The sequence below is a fragment of the Ahaetulla prasina genome, chromosome 8, assembly GCF_028640845.1.
Source record: "Ahaetulla prasina isolate Xishuangbanna chromosome 8, ASM2864084v1, whole genome shotgun sequence".
Lineage (NCBI taxonomy): Eukaryota > Metazoa > Chordata > Lepidosauria > Squamata > Colubridae > Ahaetulla > Ahaetulla prasina.
The window spans coordinates 75,286,833-75,312,061 of record NC_080546.1 but is presented as its reverse complement, the minus strand read 5'-3'; the positions used below and the strand labels follow the sequence as shown (position 1 = coordinate 75,312,061).

Sequence of the window (25,229 nt, the reverse complement as noted above, 5' to 3'; positions counted from 1 at the left end):
AGAAGTTGTAGGTTGATAAATTTAAGAAAAAAAAAGTAAAATTAATCAGAATTATCATAATGCAACCCAACAAGAAAAACACAGACTTCAGAGGATAATTAGAACTGCAGAAAAAATAATTGCTACCAACCTGCCTTCCATTGAGGACCTGTATACTGCACGAATCAAGAAGAGGGCCGTGAAAATATTTGCAGATCCCTCGCATCCTGGACATAAACTGTTTCAACTCCTACCCTCAAAACGACGCTATAGAGCACTGCACACCAGAACAACTAGACACAAGAACAGTTTTTTCCCGAAGGCCATCACTCTGCTAAACAAATAATTCCCTCAACACTGTCAGACTATTTACTGAATCTGCACTACTATTAATCGTTTCATAGTTCCCATCACCAATCTCTTTCCACTTATGACTGTATGACTATAACTTGTTGCTGGCAATCCTTATGATTTATATTGATATATTGATCATCAATTGTGTTGTAAATGTTGTACCTTGATGAACGTATCTTTTCTTTTATGTACACTGAGAGCATATGCACCAAGACAAATTCCTTGTGTGTCCAATCACACTTGGCCAATAAAATTCTATTCTATTCTATTCTATTCTATAAACCTTCTATATTTAGAATATACTTGTCTGACCTTCTGCCCCATTTCAAAAATATTATCATGTAGCTGAGGAAAATAGCAGGACTAGGCAACTTACATTATTACAGTGCTGATTTAAAAAAAAAATACATGACAAGATGTTAAAGAGGATAATGAAAAAGGCTATTGTAAAGATGCTATTTGCAGTATATATGGGAACTGAGTACTGAGAAGTAAATCCCAATCGATCCATTACATGCATCAATAAATGTATTAGAAATACAGAAACAGCTTCAAAGAATTGCTGGGCAAGAAAACTGAAAATAAGAATCTAAAATAATGCAAATATTTCAGTATTTATAATAGAACTGATATGGAACTTTGGAGAAAGATACATGCCCCTCGTGGCTCCCGTATGACACCAATCCTGCGCAGACTGCACTGGCTACCTGTGGCCTTCCGGGTGCGCTTCAAGGTTTTGGTAACCACCTTCAAAGCGCTCCATGGCATAGGGCCGGGTTATTTACGGGACCGCCTACTGCTACCGAATACCTCTCACCGACCCGTGCGCTCTCACAGAGAGGGACTCCTCAGGGTGCCGTCAGCTAGGCAGTGTCGTCTGGCGACGCCCAGGGGAAAGGCCTTCTCTGTGGGGGCTCCCACCCTCTGGAACGAACTCCCCCCAGGACTCCGTCAACTTCCGGACCTCCGAACCTTCCGTCGCGAGCTCAAGACACATTTATTCATCTGTGCAGGACTGGCTTAGATTTTAAATTTATAGGGATTTTTAAATTGGTTTTTTAATACTCATATTTAGATCTTTTAATAATTGGGCATTAGAATAAGTTTTTTAATGATTATCTTAATTTGTATATAAATGTTTTTATGTGCCTGTGAACCGCCCTGAGTCCTTCGGGAGATAGGGCGGTATACAAATTTGAATAATAAATAAATAAATAATAAATAAATGCGCAATTCCATGGTTCTACTTAAAAAGTGATAACATACTGTAAATATTAGACAGAAAATGGCAATCAGCATGCTTAAATGCCTAGAACTACTCCAATATGTAAAATAGAATAGAATAGAATAGAATAGAATAGAATAGAATAGAATAGAATAGAATAGAATAGAATAGAATAGAATTTTTTATTGGCCAAGTGTGATTGGACACAAAAGGAATTTGTCTTGGTTCATATGCTCTCAGTGTACATAAAAGAAAAGATACATTCATCAACAATTGTAAGGTACAACACTTAATGATAGTCATAGGGTACAAAGAAGAAATCAGGAAACAATATAAATATAAATCATAAGGATACAAGCAGCAAAGTTACAGTCATACAGTCATAAGTGGAAGGAGATGGGTGATGGGAACGATGAGATTAGTAGTAGTGCAGATTTAGTAAATAGTTTGACAGTGTTGAGGGAATTATTTGTTTAGCAGAGTGATGGCCTTCGGGGAAAAACTGTTCTTGTGTCTAATTGTTCAGGTGTGCAGTGCTCTGTAGTGTAGTTTTGAGGGTAGGAGTTGAAACAGTTTATGTCCATTATGTGAGGGGTCTATAAATATTTCCACAGCCCTCTTTTGACTTGTGCAGTATACAGGTCCTCAGTGGAAGGCAGGTTGGTAGCAATTTCTCTGGCGAATCTGGAGCATTTTAATTTAGAATAAGGAGAGAGCAATTGTACAATATATTCTGCTTTAATAAGGACTACTTCTCAAAATAATAGCATCTGAGATCATACAATTATATTTACTTTCACTTAGATACATTATACCCCTTACCTATGTTTTCAAAAGTTTATTTTGGCAAGATGAAAAATGTTTTGTTTTGTTTTAACCCTCACCGTTGCTGCTTTTGTAATTTTACTTTCAGGTATATGAATTTTTTTCCTACCCCTTCAAATATCACTGCTGATATTTTGTTTGAGAAAAGTGCCAACTATTTCCATTCTGAAGATGCTCCCAAACGTGCAGCATCCTTGATACCCAAAGCAAAAATCATCACCATCCTCATTGATCCCTCCGACAGAGCCTATTCCTGGTATCAGGTAAGATTCTCCTAATGAAAAAGGTGAGTTCACAATTATAAGAAATCAGACCAAAAGCCATCACTTTCACAGCAAGCTAACTATTTATAGTGCTTTATTTAATGTAATAAATTACACAGATGAAACAAATAATGTGCTTTTGTCTGCTGTCATTGACATCAGAAGGCCCTGAGAAGAAACCATTATATCACTGCAACAAAATGTTGCAATACTTCTATCCTTGCACGCAAAGCTTTTGATGCAACCTTCTGCTGTATCGCAGTATTAATTTACAATACAAGTGAACCTCAGATGAGGAAATTTGAGTTTAATTGATGATGGCAGTCTGAAATCTACAACTCTGTGCAATTCCCAGTTCTTTCATTTTTTAAAATCCTACTCACTTAGTGCCCATATTACTGAGAATAATGACTTCTACTGAGACACTGTACGATAATCAGTTACCGCTATCTAATTAAAACGGCATTATTTAAAACTTATAAAAGCCTTAAGAAAATCGTTCTGTGATTTCCCTTATGTGTGACTGCATGATCTTCATAGAACGGTAAAGATGGCAGGGACCACAAGAATCATTCCATGCAATCTTTTGCAAGAAAAACGAGAAGGAAAGTAAGAAAAAATATTGATTTCTCAGGGGGACACGTATCAGGACTCTAAAAAAGATCCCATACCTTAACACATAATTATGTCTTATATCTCTAGAGAAAGAAGCATGAAAGAGAGGTTCACTTAAAGGTCTTAAAGTTAAAGGGAGGTTTTACACAAAATGGAATTTTTAAAGAGGATATTTGAAATCGAACCAACATAGGACTTTATAAGTCAAAAGCAGCATTTTATATTCGCCTTGTCACTGAACAACAGTAGGTACTACAAAACAACTGTAAGTGCTCCAAAAGGCTAGGCATATCCTCACAATATACTTTTTATCATCATAATGTTATTGTAGGGGGGGGGAAGACTCTTGGGTATCTAAAAACTATTTTATGATAGGAACATTTTTGTGGTACATACACTCTAACAAATCTATTAGTCTTCCAGGTACTGCAAGGTACTTTATTATATTTCATTACAGGGGCCAAGTGGAAAATCAACTAGACTTGATAAAAAGCACTGGTAAAAAATGATTAGGAACCTCTCAGCTATCTATCTTGTGGTCGTTTAACTTTGTATTTTTCTCAATTAGCATCAGCGTTCCCATGAGGACTCTACTGCTCTGAAGTTCAATTTCTATGAAGTAATTGCTTCAAATGATGGGGCACCATCTGAACTAAAGGGCCTACAGAAGAAATGCTTGGTACCTGGCTGGTATGCTATCCATATAGAAAGATGGCTAAAATATTTCCCCTCTTCCCAGGTAAATTGCCTTTTCACTAAATAATTTTCTAGGATAAATGTCCCTCATTACTTTATAACTTGTGTAATATTTAACATGTTTAATAGTGGATTGTAAAATGTTTAACAATGAACTGATAAACCTCTGGTTCTTTTCCTTAAAACACAAAGCACTTTAGACACAGAAACCAATTTATGTCCTTAAATATAGAATTACTTTCAAAAGTATTGAGATCTCTTACCAATTAAATACTGGAGATTCATACTGAGGAAATTAGAACTATTTTTGTAGAACAAATCTAAGAAGTTTCAAGGGAAGAGACTTACAGTAATGGCCAAAATTGTGGAAACCTTTTGGGAAAAGTATATTTTTGAGGTTTGATGGCTAATGACACCACTTTTTTGGGGAGTTTCAAGATAATCATATTCCACTGCTGGAATGGCCTGGGAATAGCCCAGACCTTAACCCAATTGAAAATCTATGGAGAAACTTATTAGTCAGAAGCGACCCAACAATAAAATCCAGTTAATAGAAGCAATCATTCAATCTTGGTTTATATATTATAACAGCTGCAGAACTAAAAGACTTGGTTCAGTCCATGAGAAGGTGTTGTAAGACTATAATTCATGCTAAAGGTTACCCAACTAAATATTAACTGATGTGATAATTTTTGTATATCTCATTTTTTCTACATGTTTCACTTTCCTTCTAAATACTGTAATTGGTATTCTAATAGCAAATTTTCATAAAAGTTATTGCATGACATTCTTGATTAAATTATCTTTCCATTGATATATAATTTTATGGTACTACTCCAAAAAAATGGTGTTATTAGCTAATTTTAGAAAATACACTTTCCCCAAAAGGTTTCCACAATTTTGGCCATTACTGTAGGCGAGCATTAGATTTCAGCCAAAATCCAAAATTTCTGAGTAGGTAATTTTATGCTAACCAGTCTCATTACTATTGAGAAATAAAAGAAGTCTGCATCAGTGGTGATAGAAGGTAAAGAAGACATGCAATAAAATGAACTATTCAGTGAATTTCAAAGAAGAATAAAAAAGGTAAAGGTTTCCCTCGCACATACGTGCTAGTCGTTGCCGACTCTAGGGGGCGGTGCTCATCTCCGTTTCAAAGCCGAAGAGCCAGCGCTGTCCGAAGACGTCTCCGTGGTCATGTGGCTGGCATGACTCAACGCCAAAGGTGCACGGAATGCTGTTACCTTCCCACCAAAGGTGGTCCCTATTTTTCTACTTGCATTTTTACGTCCTTTCAAAACTGCTAGGTTGGCAGAAGCTGGGACAAGTAACGGGAGCTCACCCCGTTACACAGCAGCACTAGGGATTCGAACCGCTGAGCTGCCGACCTTTCGATCGACAAGCTCAACGTCCTAGCCCCTGAGCCACCGTGTCCCTTTTTCAAAGAAGAATACACATATCTAATTTCTACTATTAACATTTCTGGCTTGGAAAGCATTTTTGCCAGTAGACCTATCTTAAGTTAGCAAGATTGGCAGACAGACCAACACAACTTGGCATATCGGTGGTAGAAGAGGGTTCTTTTTACTATTATTTGCATTTTGGTACCACCATAGAGGAAGGAAGTCCTAAATGAAATTAATGACTTCAGACCAATCAACAATTGTGCATGACACATAGATTCTATCTGGTTTCTTGAAGGCTGATCCTTGATCTTCCATTTGTGTTACATGAACTGGAGTAAAGAGTGAGTTGCTGTCAGCCAGTTGGTAATTTATTTGCACAGTTGTCACTTTGCCATACCAGCAGACAGATCAATTGGCTGGCTAGTTTAAGACTTGTTTCACTTCATATAATAAACTTGTTTGTCTCAAAAGTGTGAGAATCTAGGCCGGGGGTTGGCCATCTTAAACATTCAAAGAGCCATTTGAATCTATTTCCCACAGAAAAGAAAACACCAGGAGCTACAAAACCCTTTTGATGTCTAAAATGAAGATAACACTTCATAGGTCGTTTTTTACCTTTATGCTATGTATGAAAAAATGAATGAAATGCTACAGAGAAAACAAATTTTTATTTCTGCACGCGACAGAAATATTTTGAACTCTGAAAAAAAAAAGATGCTAGGTTGAAAGTTACTTTCAAATAAAATACTTTTTTTTAAAATTTGCATTTATATCCCGCCCTTCTCCAAAGACTCAGGGCAGCTTCCACTATGTCAGCAAGAGTCTTCATCCATTTGTATATTATATACAAAGTCAACTTATTGCCCCCAACAATCTGGGTCCTCATTTTACCTACCTTATAAAGGATGGAAGGCCGAGTCAACCTTGGGCCTGGTGGGACTTGAACCTGCAGTAATTGCAAGCAGCTATGTTAATAACAGACTGTTTTAGCAGCCTGAGCCACCAGAGGCTTAATGTCTATTTGAGTCCTCCTTGTATTTATGAAATAAAAAGCCAAACTTAAATTGTCCATGGGGTCTCATCAGCAGTGAAAGCAAATGAATCTGCCCACGTACCATTAAACATTCTGTTTTCTCCTGAAACTTTTCTTTTCTTGGATTTATTCATGGTTGGCCTCCTGGGGGTTGAAAAGCTCAATGAATCATGTACTGGCGGGTGTTGCACATTGGCGGTTTGTGACGTATATTTTGAGCAACAGGGAGTCACAGCAGAGGGATGAAAAAGCCACATGTGGCTCCAGAGCTGCAGGTTGCCGACCCTGGTTTAGACTACATTATGTGCACACACACACACACACACACACACACACACACACCCCTTCATATCTACTGCCCTTCTAAGCAAACATGTACAAAACTGATAGACATTCAGACAGACATAACTTTTCAACTTGCATAAAAGCCTTCACTCTCTACTTACGATAAGCTTAATTTTTATAATACCATTTTAACTGAGAAATTTCGAAGTGTGGAATTGACATTGACTTCAGGGATTTTAAGAGGAAAGTCTTATTGATTACCTGTAGAACTCATAATTTTATCATTGCTTTCAATCAGCAAAAGTGACTTTTCAGACTGAAATCCCTAAAGAATTTGGGTATTCAAACTTCCCAGTTCTGCTTCTGAGCTCAAGTTAAGTTGTCAGTATCTGGTTCATTTATCCCTGATTCTATTTATGATTCCGTTTACTGAAATTATTTCACAAACTAAGTGGAACAAATCTGAAATTGGCTTTATCCAGAACTGTCTAGAGTATGGATTCTGTCTCATGTTTTAAATAAGAATTATTTTATGTATTTATTCTTAAAGGCATATTCAAAAGTTCAGTGTACTGTTTCTGGGACTTATTTGGGAAATTCTATTTATTTCAGAAACGTTAATTCTCAGAGAAGAAATTTAATGTTCTCAGTTTAAGTCTATGCCATTAGATGCAGCTTCCTTTTTCAAGGAAGGTTAATAAATGCAAATGTTTTCCTATTATAACTTGGTCTCAGGGACTATCTTAATATCGACCTATTTGGTCCTTCTTTTAAAGTTGGAACGTGGAATTACCTTCCTAGTATTTAGGAAATGAAGTACAGTACTCTTACTCCAGTTTGGTCACTATAAAAAGGTAAAGGTAAAGGTTCCCCTCGCACATACGTGCTAGTCGTTCCCGACTCTAGGGGGCGGTGCTCATATCCATTTTAAAGCTGAAGAGCCAGTGCTGTCCGAAGACGTCTCCGTGGTCATGTGGCTGGCATGACTCAATGCCAAAGGTGCACGGAACACTGTTACCTTCCCACCAAAGGTGCTCCCTATTTTTTCTACTTGCATTTTTTATGTGCTTTCGAACTGCTAGGTTGGCAGAAGCTGGGACAAGTAACGGAAGCTCACCCCGTTATACGGCAGCACTAGGGATTGAACCGCTGAACTGCCGACCTTTCGATCAACAAGCACAGCATCTTAGCCCCTGAGCCACCGTGTCTCTCCTTGATCACTATGATCATGCTCAATTAATGGCGTGGGAAAAATCAAATTTGACAAGGCCATCCAAAGCAATCCTAATGCCTCACAACAGATGTGTTTGTCTTGCTATGCCAAGGAAAATGAGACAATCCCAAATTTTTCCTAAATGCATAAATCATGCTGCAATTTCATACTTCCTTTGACTTTTATATTTCAATAAACAATTAGTGTTATCTCTACAGTTGTTAATTATTGATGGACAGCAATTAAGAAGTGACCCAGCTACCGTGATGGATGGAGTTCAAAAGTTTCTGAGTGTTTCACCTCATTATAATTATTCTGATGCATTAACGTGAGTTGCATTTCTTCTTAAGTATCTTTATTTTGCCGTAGTATCCTATTATGTTTGTGGTAGTAGTTTACTCTTTTAAGAGCCCGTTAATAGACTGCAAATATGAAGATAAAGGATTGTCTAGCTGTGATTGCTTTTTTGTAACATATTCACATTTTTCTTATTTCAAATGGCTATAGAAATGGACACTTAAATGAGAAATAGTATACAGCTGTTGTTATTTGCATCAAGAAAAATCTACTTTCTGCTTTAACAGCTAATATTCCAACTTATATCATTGTGACCAAACAATTCTATAGAGCAGCGATGGCTAACCTTTTTGCCATCGCTTGCCAAAAGCATGGGGAGCATGGGGGGGGTTCCCCCACGTGTGCCTACACCCATGATTCAATGCCTTTGCACCCCGCCCCCATGCATGCGCGCATGGACCCCCCGCGCTCCCCCACTTTTAGCACGTGATAGCAAAAAGGCTACCAGTGGGCCCAGTAGGCCTGTTTTTCTCTCTCCTCAGGCTCCAGAGCCTTTCTAGGAGCCTGGGGAGGGCAAAAACAGCTTCCCCCCACAGAGGCCCTCCAGAGACCAGAAACGGCCTGTTTCCCAACTTCTTGTGGGACCAGAAAACCCAAAAATCAGCTGGCCAGCGCGCGCATGCACGCTGGAGCTGAGCTAGGGCAATGCTCGTGTGCCCACAAATATGGTTCTGTGTGCCACCTGTGGCATGCGTGCCATAGGTTCGCCATCACGGCTATAGAGCATAATAAAAAGGTAGTCCTCAACTTACAACAGTTTGTTTAGTTACTGTTCAAAGTTACAGTGGCACTGAAAAAAGTGAGTTATGACAGGCGGTGGGTTTTGATTATCTTACTACCGGTTCACCCTGCACATGCTCCCTTCATGCACGCCCCCAATTCGTGCACATGTCTGCCTTTCACGCATGTGCCCGGCCTTCTGCGCATAAGCTTTGCTCGCATGCGTGCCTTCCGTTCATGTGCCCGGCCTCAAAAACGTGCCTAAATAGGATGGCATAGAGCTGGGGCAGCAGGGTGGGCCCACCTATGATTTCCACTACCAGTTCGGGTGAACCGTTCCAAACCAGCTGAATACCACCTCTGGTTATGACCAGTTTTCACACTTAGGACTCTTGCAGCATCCCATCGTCACATGTTCAAAATTCAGATGCTTGGCACCTGACTCATATTTCTGACGATTTCAGTGTCCTGGGATCATGTGATCAGCTTTTGTGACCTCCTGACAAGCAAAGTCAATGAGGAAGTCAAATTCACTTCACCACTGTGTGATTCGCTCAACAATTTTAGCAGGAAAGGTTGTAAAATGGGGCAAAATTCACTGAATAAATAGCTCCTTGAGCAACAAAAATGTTGGGCTCTATTGTGGTCGTAAGTCGAGGACTACCTGTAAGCTCATTTTAATAGCTTCATAGTGTGTTAGCCCAATGCCTAGTGATATATATATAAATGGGCCTAAATGATATTGAATTCCAACTACATTCTTCAAAAAAAATCGACCAAAGGAATAATTATTGCCAATTAAACAGTTTCTTCCAAATATATTTCTCAGAAACAAATATATTGTTCGCAATATAACCCTACAGCTTCATTTCTTTTCTGATGCACAGCAAGCAATACTATTTCTCCTCTTGGGAAATTACTGAAAACCAGCAACGGGCCTTTGCTATGTGCAAGGAAGACTGGGAAATCCAAGCTAGAAGTGAACTCCTCTCAGCGTATCCATTTAATCAATGATTTATTTAGTTTTAATTGATACCACTCCTAAAGATTATTTGGGCGGTGAGGATTAATGCAGTAATAGACTGAGTTGGAAAAGTAATTTCTCTTTTGTCTGAAATGTACTGTTGTGAGTGTGTGTGTGTGTGTGTATGTATGTGTGTGTGTATATGTATATATATATATATGTAGGTCTTTGGTTATTCGGGTTTTCTCCCGCATAAAATTGGAAGTGTCTTGGCGACGTTTCGATGAAGTCTTCGTCGAAACGTCGCCAAGACACTTCCAATTTTACACGGAGAAAACCCACTATATATATATATATATATATATATATATATATATATATATGAATATTGCTATTATTGGAAAAAGTCCAAGGCGGAAAAAAAATCTGGAAGCAGGCCCATTATTGCTACATTCCAACCAATAATTCATTGGCCTTCCAAGGTATCTGCCAAATTTAATTAAATTTCTCAAGTGTTTTTTACAGCTGCCTTTTTCACTCTTTCTAAATATGTCACAGGTCCCAAAACAATATATTCAATAGCAAGAACTGTCTCTGGTTGATTCCCTAATGTGCATTCTGAAATCCATTGAAATGTATCCCTCCCCAACTTAGAAAAGTAAATTAACCATTCTCTCGCCCAGACAATTTTCTGCAATAAATACCTTATTGTGGGATGTTGTCCTCTCCCTATGCCCACCTTCACCTATGCAATATTTTAGGTTTGATCCTCAGAAAGGATTTTGGTGCCAGCTGCTGGATGGAGGAAAAATAAAATGTCTGGGGAAAAGTAAAGGCCGAAAATACCCTCCCATGGATCAAGAGGTATTATTTTAATTGAAACATTATTGTTATTTACTGTAATACTTACTGTATTTTTCGGAGTATAAGATGCTCCGGACTATAATGCACCTACCATTTTTGGGGAGGAAAACAAGAAAAAAAAAATCTGCCTCTGCCTCCAAGCAATTTGCCTCCTTGCAGAAAACAGCAAACAGGCTGTTTCAGTTTCAGCACAGCCTGATTAGCACAAGAAAAAAAAATCTGCCTCCCAGCAATTTGCCTCCTTGCAGCAAACAGCCTGCTTTAGGTTCATTTTCATTTTCAGCACAATCTGATTAGTACAAGAAAAAAAAATATGCCTCTGCCTCCCAGCAATTTGCCTCCTTGCAGCAAACAGTCTGTTTCAGTTTCAGTTTCAGCACAGCCTGATTAGCACAAGAAAAAAAAATCTGCCTCTGCCTCCCAGCAATTTGCCTCCTTGCAGCAAATGGGGCACGCGGCAATAGGCAATGGCAATCCCTGTAGCCTGAAACAGCTATGGGTCAGGAAGCCAATCCAACCAACAACCAGCTGCTTATGCTAATCAGGCTGTGCTGAAGCTGAAATGGGCTGTTTACTGTTTGCTGCAAGGAAGTAAATTGCTGGGAGGCTGAGGCCAAAAGGTGGGGGCCAGTGGGTGGGTGGGGCTACATTTGGTGTATGAGGCATACCCAAATTTTCACCCTCTTTTAGGGAGGGAAGTGTGTCTTATACTCCAAAAAATACAGTAGTATGGCCTGAAAAGGGGAATTTGGCTCTGTGTGTGTGCATTAAAATCATTGAAAAGAGGTATTTCTGCGTGAGAAGGAGTGTAAATGCAGTATCTGAAAAACATACTGAAAAAGATTTAAAGAGTTTAAAGAGGTGCACCACTCACGCATTCATGCATTCATAAGCATCCTTTGCAAATAATTTTCAAAAGATGTCCGACCCTAACAATAACCATATATCATCACTGGGAGCAGCATGAACATTTGACAAGGAGGCTTCTTCTTTTTTTATTATTGATGCTCTACTTTTATTTGTACTTTTCCTTTGGATGTAATCTGTACAGTCATCACAAAGAATAGCCATTGCTCGTTCTTGCTCTTTTCATTGCTCAGCTGAGCAAATAAAGGACAGAGAAGGCCATGAGGCCCAGAGGATTTGAGGGCTGGGAATTGCTTCTCCCACCTGAAGAAGCTTCTTGTGGAAGTGTAGGATACCCAGCTTTTAATGTTGCTCCTGATTAGTGTTACTTTTATTGTGAATATGTGATGCCAATTATTCTTTTCATACTTAATTTGCCATAAATATAAACCCAAAATAATTTGTTATGACCCAGCTGCCCAAACCTGACAAACCCTCTGTAGTTGAAGCAATGATTCCTTATTAGGAGTGCAAAAGTTTCTCTTTCACCGCAGGCTAACAAGTCTGTCCGGCAGAGAGATGAATAGTTGTCTGCCACACCTATTCATCTCTGCCCTCTGCATTTTATCCCCAGAGCTAGGGTGGGGCTTCACTTGCAGCGGTGGCTCTTTCATCCCAAGGACCGGCCCACAGATTTCCACTGCTCTCCTCTCCTCTGCCTTCTGCACATCCATGTGTCAGATACTGGACCCAGCTGTTCCTCCTCTTCCTCATCAGCCACCTCCAGACCTGGGGGCTATTGACTCTCCATCTGAGGGCTGATGGACAGCCCAGGCTCCCACTCTGTCGCTCTCTCTGCCAGCTCCATTCCCTCTTCCCCCTTGGAGCGCTCAGGTTGCCTTGATGCTGACCCCGACTCCCACGCCTCCTCATCTGTTTCGGCTCCTGGAGGGGCTTGGTGGTCTACAGGCCACAACATAATTATTTGAACAAATGGTAATGTTAGTTCCCAGATTAGCCTCCTTTTTCAATAAATTGTATGGATTCAGATGCTGATATAACATATATACTATGTATAAGCCCATCTGTAGATAAGCCAACCCTAGAATTTTTAATGCAAATACTATGAAAAATGCAGTTCCATGGATAGGTTTACCTGCTTTTTTCATGGTATTTGCATTAAAAATTTAAGGGTGGGCTTATCCATGGATGGGCTTCTATCTGAGTATATATGGAAAATATTGGTACTTTAAAAAAGTCATGGATAAGCCCACCTGCAAATAAGCCAAGTTCAATTTTTGGGTGCATTCTGGCACCTAAAATCCTTGGCTTGTCCATAAGTATATGTGGTAATTGATCAGTGCATACCAGTGGTGGGTTGCTACCAGTTCTTCCCGGATCGGTGAACTGGTAGCAGCAGTCGCAGTGGGAGGCTCTGCCCACCCACACCAGACCCTTCTGGGCATGCGCAGAAGCTTCAGGGGAATGGGCAGAAGCATCGTGCACGAGTGTGCATGAGCGACCCTGTAGCAACGGGTTTTGCAACCCACTACTGGTGCATACCGTAGCAAGTGACCTAGATTTTGACACCAATAGCCAAACTGATTTCTCTCTTTTTTTCCTGCCTTTTCCTTGGCATGGGAAGATTCCTTCCTATTTGCTCAACATCCTGGAGATTATAGAGGTATACCATTATTTAATACAAAAAAAAAATTATTAAGTATTCCCATCTTCTGAAGCACATGGTTATGCAAGATAATGATTTGTTAGCTTTATATCCTGCTTTTTCTCCTACAAATTCTAAACAATACATAGAGTTCAGAATTATTTGTGCTGCCTAGAATTAGATTATATTTATAATGAATGTCCATGTCTGAGTATGAATTTAAACCTGAGTTTTCCCAAGTATATCCAATACTTCAAACATTACAATCGCACTTGTTCTTATATGTAGTTGATCTACAAGATCAGACAATTAATCTGAACAATTTGATCAATTTATAGTTAGTTAATTCAAAAATGTATGAATAGTTAAATACATGTATTTCTCAATCTGCGTAATTTGGAATTATCTTTTATGTCATGGGATGTTTTTCAAAAATGAAAGCAAAACATTGTTAACTATCTGAAAGTTAATTTCCCCCCCCCTTATTCTCAGTCTAGGACATTCCTTTCAAACTACTACAGAGATCACAACGTGGAACTGTCCAAATTGTTGCACAGACTGGGACAACCTTTGCCATCCTGGCTAAGACAAGAGCTCCAGAAACTGAGATAGCACAGAACAGATGTGAAACCACTTTGTTCTGCCCTTCACTTCCTGGCTCACTCTCAGCTGTCTATGGAAGATCTGATGATATTAAGGATATTTAAAAGAAAAAAAAAGGCTGCACCAAAAACAAGCAAATAAAACAATCAGAGCTTTGAAGTATTATCCTTTATCCATTATGGGGTTCACATATATTCTGCATACCCGGAAACTGTACATATATGACTATATGACCTAGAGTTATCACCATATATGACAAATTACAGTCTGTCAGGACAAAGAATGGATGCATCTCACCATTGATTACAAGGTTTGTAAAACAAAAATTGGATAACTTCAGTTTTAATCAGTGGTTTATTCTCCAAAGGTATATCTTTTATAAGTAGACTTGCTTTTTGTTTGGTTGCTTTTTCCTCCTAAACAATACTGAACACCTTTCAAACAGAAATATCCTAATCTTTGGCCAGGAGTTTCCCACCTCTTCAGGTAACTGTTTAGTATGGCACAGTAAAACCATGCTATGTCTAGTTTTTAGTGCGCTGATTAAAACATATCTTTCAACTGAATGCAATTACATGAAGAAAGAGAGTTGTTCAAACATGTTTTATAAGGAATTACCACTGATGAATGAAACACTTTAGAGGAGAGGAGTCAAACTCATGGCCCACAGGCCAGATGCGTCACACGCTGGCCACGCCCACCCCCAGTTTAGTGAAGGGGGGAAAAGTCATGATACATCATTTGACAATGCTGTGAGGATGCTAATTTGACACCCCTGCTTTAGATGATTTAATATGAAGGATACAAGCAGTCATCAAGCACCCCATCCAGGGGTGAAATGCTCCCGGTTTGCACCGGCTCGCCCGATTAGGTAGCGATGGCAGCTGCTGGTTCGGAGGACCCGTAGCAAAAATCCCTGGCCCCACCCCCCTTGCCTCTGCTGAGCCGCACCATCAGCAGAGTTTTTTTTTTTACTTTTAAAAGTTTTTCTTCAGCCGAAACATGCCTTTAAAAGTAAAAAAAGAACCCCTCTGATGATCGCGGGGCTGAGCAGAGATCATCAAAACCCTTTAAAAGTTTTTTTTTAAAAAAAACCTCTTCAGCCGTAGGGGGAAAAAACCAAGAAAAAAAACCGAGGTTTTAAAAGCCTCCTCTGAGGATCCCAGAAGAGTTTCCTGATCCTCACAGACTTTTAAACTCACTTTTTAACAGTCCCCATTTACAAGAGCCCCCACCCATGCCCAGCCAGTTCCCCCTCCTCACTTACCTATAATTACTGCTTCTTTCCGGCTGGAACTGCATGCTTTCTTCAGCTACTGAAGAAAAAAGAAGAAGCTTGCTTTGACTTCGTGCTTTGCTGGCTGAGGAACTCTGGGATTTGAAATCCACAATAAAATAAAATAAAATAAAATAAAATAAAATAAAATAAAATAATAAAATAAAATATTTGTGCAGCTTTCTGAGATTTACTGTGTTTCTAACTACACAAACATACAAAATCTCAGAAAGCTGTATGTGGCATTTTGTGTGTGTGTGTGTGTGTGTGCGTGCGTGTGTGTGTGTGTGTGTGAGTTGTGTGTGTGTAAAGTGTGAAAGTTGGTTTTTGAGCTTTTTGTGGCTGTGTGAAGTGTGAAGTGCAGCTGCTTTTACACTGTGTGTGAGCGATGTTGTGTTGTGTTGTGTGTAAAGTGTGAAAGTTGGTTTTTGATACCTCTTATTGTTTTTTATACTTTGTTTATTATTATTATTTATTGTTATTGGCCATGCCCACCCAGTCATCTGACCACCAAGCCATGCCCACCAATTAAGCCACGCCCACAGAACCGGTAGGGAAAATTTTTAGATTTCACCCCTGACCACATCCAGAAATAGCTGTCCTCAAAACAGAGCTAATAAAATTCATCATAGAATGGAACAAGATAGCTTCCGTGCCATTAAATAAACCGTATCACCTGCTAAACAATGTTCCACAACTCTCAAATAAGTAGTTTACCTAAATGCTCCCCACATGTACGCAGCCTAGAATCAACATTTCCACTTCCTGCAAATGTCCATAATATTTTAAAAGTATATATATATATATATATATATATATTATTATTATTATTATTATTATTATTATTATTATTATTATTATTATTATTATTATTATCAACAACAACAACAACAATAACAACAGAGTTGGAAGGGACCTTGGAGGTCTTCTAGTCCAACCCCCTGCCCAGGCAGGAAACCCTACACCATCTCAGACAAATGGTTATCCAACATCTTCTTAAAAACCTTCAATGTTAGAGCATTCACGACTTCAGGAGGCAAGTTGTTCCACTGATTAATTGTCAGGAAATTTCTCCTTAGTTCTAAGCTGCTTCTCTCCTTGATTAGCTTCCACCCATTGCTTCTTCTTCTACCCTCATGTGCTTTGGAGAAGAGCTTGACTCCCTCTTCTTTGTGGCAACCCCTGAGATATTGGAACACTGCTGTCATGTCTCCCCTAGTCCTTCTTTTCATTAAACTAGACATACCCAGTTCCATTTCTTATGGTGGATTCCATAAACCCCACCCAGTTGTTCTGCAGACAAGGGATGCTGTTCATCGATTTTACAAATTAGATCCTCAAGACTCAAAACAGTGTTAACCCTGCTGAAGACTAGAAGAAAACATAGAAGAAAATCTATGGAAAAGTGCTGCTCACTATTCATGTTGCTTCTGAGATGTCCAAGGAATACTCACAGCATTGTGAGTTGGGCCTGTTCACTTAGCCATCTTGAAAGCAGCACTGTTCATTCCCTCTCTTTAGTTATCGTTCAATAATAGATTTTTTAAAAAGCCCAAAGAAAGCATAGTGGGCAGTAAAAAAAGGAAAAGCGATTGCTCTCCCACCTCCTAACTTGTATAGGTAAAGGTAAAGGTTCCCCTCGCACATATGTGCTAGTCGTTGCCGACTCTAGGGGGCAGTGCTCATCTCCGTTTCAAAGCCGAAGAGCCAGCGCTGTCCGAAGACGTCTCCGTGGTCATGTGGCCGGCATGACTCAATGCCAAAGGCGCACGGAACGCTGTTACCTTCCCACCAAAGGTGGTCCCTATATTTTCTACTTGCATTTTTATGTGCTTTCGAAACTGCTAGGTTGGCAGAAGCTGGGACAAGTAACGGGAGCTCACCCCATTACACGGCAGCATTAGGGATTCGAACCGCCGAGCTGCCGACCTTTCGATCGACAAGCTCAACGTCCTAGCCCTGAGCCACCGAGTCCCCTAACTTGTATACAATGGTCTAATAAAGCTCCAGGCTCCATGGTATCCACAGGCCAAGTCAATATATCAGTTGCAACAATTGAAGCCTTTTGTACATGCATAACATTAAAGTGGGGGGGCGGAGAGATTTCAACTGCATGTTTGCAATCAGGATTTTGCCTTTTTAAAAAAACTTTCAGATGTTTCATTAGAATCCAGTGTGGATCCCATCTAGCCCAATCACCCCCAAAAGGAAGGGTTCAAGACTTCCTTTTTTAGATTGCAATCCATCCTCTAGCTTTGATTTATATCAAGTTTCAATCTGGCTTGTTAGCATAGTCAGCCATCATGTTGGTAATGACATTACAGGGAAGAGCAGGGGTTGGACTAGAAGATCTCCAAGGTCCCTTCCAACTCTATTCTGATTGATTGAACTGAGAAATTGTTCTCTCGATTTCCATTCAAGAAAAGTAGTTCCATTTTAAGTACCCTTAAAATGAAAAACAAGACTTCTGATTCTGAATTTGTCCCAAAGTACTGTATATCATATTCAATTATTTTTAAATGCTGAGGAAAACAATCTGTGCAACCAATCTTTGATGTCAATCTAGATGTATTTTGGACAAGCTGAAATTTCTGATCTCTTCTCAGTGGTAGCTTAATGTATATTAATTATCTCACTAATCAAAACATATTTGTTCAGAATTTATCAGATGCTTCCTTGTGTTAAAATAAGCATTTAAACTACTAAGAAAATGTTTCCTTCTGCTCAGTTGAGAGTTGTTCTGCAAACTACTTCAATATAAATAATAAGTTTATTTTATACTTTATTTTTCTTAGCTGCTGCAGAATCTAGTAGCAAATAATATCTCCAAAGCAGTTTTGTTATGAGGAACCTTTCCGCTGCAACTATACATTTTGTACAGAGGAATTGCAAAAGTCCTCTTTGTATACAAGTCGTCCTCGACTTACGACCATTGAGCCCAAAACTTGCTGTTAAGTGAAACACCTGTTAAGTTAGTTTTACCCCATTTTGCAAGCTTTCTTGCCGTAGTTGTTATGTGAATCACTGCAGTTAATAAGTGAATCTGGGTTCCCCATTGATTTTGCTTGTCAAAAGTTTACAAAAAGTGATCAAATGACCCTGGGACATTGCAACAATCATAAGTATGAAATAGTTGCCAAGCCTCTGAATTTTGATCACATCTTCATAGGGATGTTACAAAGGTAAGTATGAAAAACCACCATAAGTCAAACTTTGAATAGTCACTAAATGAACTGTTGTAAGTCAAGGACTATCTGTATCGGCTATCCATATTGGATCCTTACAGGGAATAGCCTGCGATCCTAATAAAACTGTTTAGTTGGGGTTGGAGAATAAATAGACGCATTGCCAGGGGTGAAATCCAGCAGATTCTAGAGAACCGGTAGCGGAAATTTTAAGTAGTATGAAGAAACGGCAAATACCACCTCTGGCTGGACCCAGAGTGGGGTGAGAATGGAGATTTTGCAGTATCCTTCCCCCAGGAGTGGGGTGGGAATGGAGATTTTGCAATATCCTTCCCCTGGAGGGGTAGAAATGGAGATTTTGACGTTTCCTTCCACTGCCACACCCACCAAGCCACACCCACCAAGTCATACCATGCCCACCAAGCCACACCCACAGAACTAGTAGTAAAAAAAAATGAATTTCACCACTGCGTATTGCCTCCCCCACCCAACTCCTATCTTAAAATTCCCTACCTTGCCTCACATGCAACTCTGGAGGGTCTTCCAGCCATTTAAAATAAAATTTCCTTGTATAAAGTATATTACAGAAGCAATAAACCTTGTTCCAGTTCATTTAATTCTGAATGAAAAGATCTTTATATTGTGTGTCTTTCCTCCTCCAGAAACTCTGCTGAAAATTATCTGGGTTGCTAATCCCTTAACTCCCTTTCTTTCGTGATTGCCTAAAACTCACACAATTTCACACAATCTTTGCGAACAAGTGAGAATATTAATTCTCATTCTTTTCCTAAGAATCTTCACCACCTTTGAACTTTTAAGCAACAATTCAGCTGTTTAAAAAACGTTAGGGAAACCTTTTGTCTCAAAGCATAAAGTACTTATGTTGCAGTGGGGGAAAAAGTAATTTATCTTACCCTTAGCACTTTTATGGAATTATGAGTCCCGGGATTCTATGAAGGAGAGGAAGTCATAGTAATTAAATTGAAATTAACTGCATGACCATTTCTAACATTAAAATGCTATCAAAGGGAATGATTATTATCTACATTTTTTTAAAAAAAATGTTTTTTGTTTGTTTTTTTCTGCATCCAGTGCATCCTTCCCATGCAGTTTCAAAAATGTGGATTCCAGGACTCGACGATTCCCAGTGTTACGTCATCTACAATGATGAATAAAGATTCACAAGTGACTACAATTCTTCTATCTGCAGAAGCTGGATTTTATAAACCTAAACACAGAGACAGAAAATATAGTCTTCCCACTGGAAACTAATTCTGATACTTTCATATTAACTGCCTTGAAATGGATTGTTTTGTATCTAACCATTGCCAGTCCCAATTCTCTCCACATATATTTGATGCTGAAACTACAGGAGATATAATTTTCCACTTCTAGATTTATTTGGGGGTTTATTTTATTTATTTGTTGAGGGGACGGCATCAAACTTGTGCCTCACTTTTTTTTCGCCTTCGCACTTCTATAGAATAAACACTTCTACTGCACTATACTGAGGGGGTTTTCCATCATTTCACAGGATTTCCAAATATTTGATTGAAAGTGTATTATTCCTCCAACCCCAGGTGCTCTCTCTTTTTATATGTCGATTTCTCCACTGACATCATTTCTCTTGTTCTTATAATTTGCTCACAAGGTCACTCAGCACTGAAGAATAAGATGCTCAGCATTTGAGGATTCTTCTTTATTCCCAGAATAATTCATAAACAAGCAACCTGGGCACAGTCCAACAATTGTTGTACCTGTCATGTTAATTGTTAGTTTCAATCTCAATCATGCTGATTCTATTCAATTAGCTAAACATGATTAACATGTCGCTACCAGTTTTTATCTTTGACCAAGGGTGCTGCTTACTTGCATTCAAAAAAACTTGTGTCATTTCCAGGAGAGAAACAATTAGCAAAGTATTATACAATCCAGTAGTGAAAGCGCGCCAAATGAGCACTTCATGTGGAAAAAGGAGGCTTAAGAAGGTAAGTAGAACAGTGAGGGGGAGAACAGCTGTGCCACAGGATTTAGATTTGCTAAAAAGCAGGATTTCCTGCTTTCTGGCGAATCTAAATTGTGCAGCACTGCTGATCATCGGAAATACCGGTCTGGATGAACTGATAGCTTTTTTTTATTACCGGTTCACCCGAACCAGTGCAAACCGGTAGCATTTCACCCCTGATACAATCCCAGAAGGAGCAATAACATAACATAACATCAGAGTTGGAAGGGACCTTGGAGGCCTTCTAGTCCAACCCCCTGCCCAGGCAGGAAACCCTACACCATCTCAGTCAGATGGTTATCCAACATTTTCTTAAAAATTTCCAGTGTTGGAGCATTCACAACTTCTGAAGGCAAGTCGTTCCACTTATTAATTGTTCTAACTGTCAGGAAATTTCTCCTTAGTTCTAAGTTGCTTCTTTCTTTGATCAGTTTCCACCCATTGCTTAGTTTCTCTGCTATTTAGAGTGTGTGAATATAGCTTCTAATCAGGCAGTTCATTCTGACATTCTACAAGCAAAGCCCCTGGCTTCATTTTGAAAGAGGATAGTTCTAAATTCTAGAAAAGAAAATGTGAATGTTTCTCTTTTCTTCCCGATTACTCCAAGTACAACACCCACAAACAATTCTGAAGCCTACTGGTGGCATGATCAGGAAACGTATGATTGTATTGCATCACAAGAACCTTGGAAACTGATTTACAGCTACTGGAAGCCTTAAACCAGGGGTGTCAAACTGGCAGCCTGTAGGCCAGATATGTCATGCATAGGCCATGCCACCCCAGCTCCGCAAATGGGAAAAGCGATGCAAAATGCCATGTGATGGCAACGTCACGCAGCAAGTTTGACACCCGTGACTTAAAGTACTAAATTTCATTCCTAATCTTTCCTTCCTTTCCCATTATCTAAGAGGTCCTCGTGGTATTTGGGCAACCAAATGTTTATTTGGCCTCTGGAATAGGCTTACCATCAAACCTAGTTTAACTAACTCTGTCCTGGTCTTGTCATCTCCTCGAAGAATTCCAGTCAGATCACAAAAAAATACTATTACAGCATTTGCAGAGATGAAATACAGATTTAATCACCTAACACAATTCCTTCCTTTAAATGACTGCCTCTTGGGCAGTTTCACGATTGACTGCATATCAAAATTCATTATCTTAACTGTGCAAGCTTTTCAGGTGAAGCCTACCCTCCCTAGTATAAGCACAAGCCTGAAGATTATGTCCTTTGTCTAAATTTCAAAGTTTAACTGCTCAAAGTTGCTAAGTCTACTTATTTATCCAGTAAATCTTTAGGCTGGCCCATTCCAAATGATTTCCGACAGCGGCAAAGTTTAAAAGCCGTTTCCTTGCTTTTGGTTTGCTTTTTGCCAACTGTCATCGTCTGCCACTACAGGTAGTCCTTGACTTAGGACCACAACTGAGCCCAAAATTTATGCAGCTAGGTGAGAAATTTGTTAAGTGAGTTTTGCCCCATTTTATGACTTTCCTCACCACATTCGTTAAGTGAATTGTAAGTTCTTAAGTTAGTAATAGCGAATCTGGCTTCCCCATTGAATTTGCCTGTCAGAAAGTTGCAAAAGGGGATCACATGACCCCAGGACACTGCAACCGTCATAAATGTGAGTCACTTGTCAAGCAGCTGAATGTCAGTCGCATGGCCACGGGGATATTGCAACAGTTGTAAGTGTGAAAAATGGTCATAAGTCACTTTTTTCAGTGCCGTTGTAACTTGAATGGTCACTAAATGAACTGCCTCTCCAATCACTCTGCCTTTCCTTTTTGTCAAAACTATCTTTAAGTACAGTAAGCCAGTCTTAAAAACTCATTCCCCCACCTGAAATGGCTTACTCACAAGTAGCCTGGGATATTTTTTTCTTCACTACTTTCAAATATTCACAGGCCCATTTATTCATCTCAATCTGAAGGCCTGAGGGAACAGCCAGTCCATATAAGTATGCTTTGAATCAAGTAAGGACTCATCTTCTAAAGTTTCAGATTAAACACTTCTCTAGTACAAGCAGAGAAGTTGTAAATTCTGTGTAGGATGGATCCTGTTATCTATAACAGAGGTCTCCAACCTTAGCAACTTTAAGACTTATGGACTTCAACTCTTTGAACTTCAACGGCTTTGCTGGCTGAGGAATTCTGGGAGTTGAAGTCCACAAGTCTTAAAGTTGCCAAGGTTGGAGACCCCTGAGCTATAAGATCTGGAACCACATTAGAAGTGTCTCGTGTCATTTCAGCAAGATTTCAGAGTCCTCTTGTAAAAGTGTACTCTTGTAGGGAGTAATGGGAATGAAGCATTATACAGACAGTCCTTGTTTAATAACTACCTTGGTTTGCAATCACAATAATTTTGTGTAACCTTACCATGAGGGGAAGGTTACTGCAAAATCCCCATTTCCTCAGGATCAGCTGGGAGTCGGGAGGTAGAGAATAGATGGGGGCAGGGCCAGTCAGTGGTGATATTTACTGGTTCTCTGAACTACTCAAAATTTCCGCTACCGGTTCTCCAGAACTGGTCAGAACCTTCTGAAACCCACCTCTGCTTTGTTGCCATTTTGGCTCATTCGGCTGTTCAGAATCATACCTTTCTGAGACTGTTAAGCAAAGGAAAGATGAGACAAAACTATAAACACGGTCACAGTCCTGTGATTTTTCACTTAGAGGCAACTTTAACCAAGTCACAGGAACCAATTGCAGTCACTAAACAAGGACTACCTGTATAGACTGCTGAAATCAGGCAGTATATTCCATATTTTGTACCATTCTTCAAAGGAAGAATTGCTTAATTTAATTAGCAAACAGTGAAAAATGCAATATGACAGCCTAAGGGTGAAATCCTGTTCTGCAGAATCCATAAAGAGAAGAGATTGGAGAGGCAAATTTGTTCCACACTGAGTGTGATTTCCTAGTATATGTATAGTTTCTACTTTACTTTTTCCTTGTAAACTAGACTTAACTCACAATAATAGACTGCAGCAAATCCTATTCATAATGCAGGCAGGGAGAGTTAAAAATGGATTACCAAAACACTTATTTATTTATTAAGAGTCAAACACCACTCTATCCCAAAAGATCCTTGGGCAGGTCACAATATTAAACAAGAAACAAATAATAAATGCAATGCAGTATAATAAAGCAGATCTGCAGAAATTGCTGAAAATTTCATCTGCCTTCTTCCTGAAATAGACATATATTTCCAAGATTCAGCTTCTCACATTTTTGTAGGCATATATTTTCACTACAGACAAGTTGTGTGTTTAATGCTTAACTACTAAGCTTTCCCCATCATGCACTAATTTAAAATTAATATTATTTGCTAGTATTTCTTGCAAATATTTTATTGCAATATTCTCTTGGTTTTCCATTTCCCCCAAAATAGGTCTCATTTTAAAACATTGATTAAAAAATGGGGGGGGGGGAGAATTAGATTAACTTGTAACTGTATGAAATTTGGCTTACACAAACTGCATTTGTAGTCTTGGGAAATTCTCTAAAAACATATAAATAACTCTCCCTTTGTCTTTCTGCTTTGCATATATAACTAATATGAGAATGCACCATTCTACCAAAGTAATTTAATCTGAGCATGAATCAAGAATGTTACATTAAGCTATTGAAATATTCTCTTATAGGGCTTCAAACAAGCATTTTTAAGTTTTCTAATGGTTTAGCAACCAAGATCATTTCCTTCTTTTTTAAAAAAAAGGCTGGAACCAGATCATAACAACAAGCACTGAAAGAAACTGAAATTGATAGCAAGATTTACAGGTGGTTCATTGTTTACAATGCCAGTAGGATTGCGGTCACTAAACAAAGCAATGTCATTAGAAAGTGCACTGTCACATAACCATAATGACAACCGCCCTGGCAGTCCTAATCATAACCCCAAGACATGTGGATCATTAAGTGGGAAGAGACAGAAATCTCAGGTGAGGAGCACAGAGGCAGATACAGGTGTGCCACAAAAAGTAGGGGGAACCAGGGAAGACCATAGGACAGCTGGCACAGATCACATGCAAGTTTGGATATTAGCCTTCTCAGGTAGACCAACAAGAATTCTACTTCATTGTAAGACTACTTTCATAGAGAGGGATGAAGTGGTACAGTGGCTAAGATGCTGAGCTTGTCGATCGAAAGGTTGGCAGTTCAGCAGTTTGAATCCCTAGTGCTGCGTAACGGGGTGAGCTCCATTACTTGCCCCAGCTTCTGCCAACCTAGCAGTTCGAAAGCACGTAAAAAATGCAAGTAGAAAAATAGGGACCACCTTTGGTGGGAAGGTAACAGCGTTCCATGAGCCTTTGGCATTTAGTCGTGCCAGCCACATGACCACGGAGATGTCTTCAGACAGTGCTGGCTCTTCGACTTTGAAACGGAGATGAGCACCATCCCGTAGAGTCAGGAACGACTAGCATATTTGTGAGACGGAAACCTTTACCTTTACTTTACCTTAATAGAGGTTACAAATCTGGAAGTACAAACCTCCTGCTGTCTCCTTTACAGGCTGAGAAGGTATAGAGTGTCTCTCCTGAACATTTTTTCAACCCACATTGCAGCTACAGAGCATGGCCTCTCTTATCTGACCATTCCTAAGCAGCATTTCTTTACTCCAGGTGTCAAGGTCTTTCTTACATACCATTGCATGGGAAGCTGGGAGGAGGCCTGGAAGGGCAGATGCAGGAACCACAGAAGTCAGGAGAGGACCTGGGAGAATTGGGACTGCTGGTGGAGGGAAAAGCAAGAGCCAGTGACCTTCTCTGCCAGCTTCCCCATTGATTTTGCTTGTGGGAAGCTGGAAGAGCAAGTCACAAATGGTAATCACGTGACTGTGGCACACACAGTC

At 39.5% G+C, this 25,229-nt stretch overlaps 1 protein-coding gene across 1 annotated transcript in view; it reads left to right on the top strand.

The window, feature by feature from the left end:
• LOC131203178 (bifunctional heparan sulfate N-deacetylase/N-sulfotransferase 4) overlaps positions 1 to 19,797 on the top strand; it is a 78,022-nt gene extending 58,225 nt beyond the window's left edge. Inside the window, exons 7-12 of the mRNA XM_058193136.1 lie at positions 2,472 to 2,646; positions 3,830 to 4,000; positions 8,113 to 8,222; positions 10,697 to 10,799; positions 13,804 to 14,224; positions 19,468 to 19,797. Coding sequence (XP_058049119.1) covers positions 2,472 to 2,646; positions 3,830 to 4,000; positions 8,113 to 8,222; positions 10,697 to 10,799; positions 13,804 to 13,923 — 679 coding nt within the window. The 3' untranslated portion in view covers positions 13,924 to 14,224; positions 19,468 to 19,797. The remainder of the gene's footprint in view (positions 1 to 2,471; positions 2,647 to 3,829; positions 4,001 to 8,112; positions 8,223 to 10,696; positions 10,800 to 13,803; positions 14,225 to 19,467) is intronic.
• Positions 19,798 to 25,229: the final 5,432 nt, after the last annotated feature.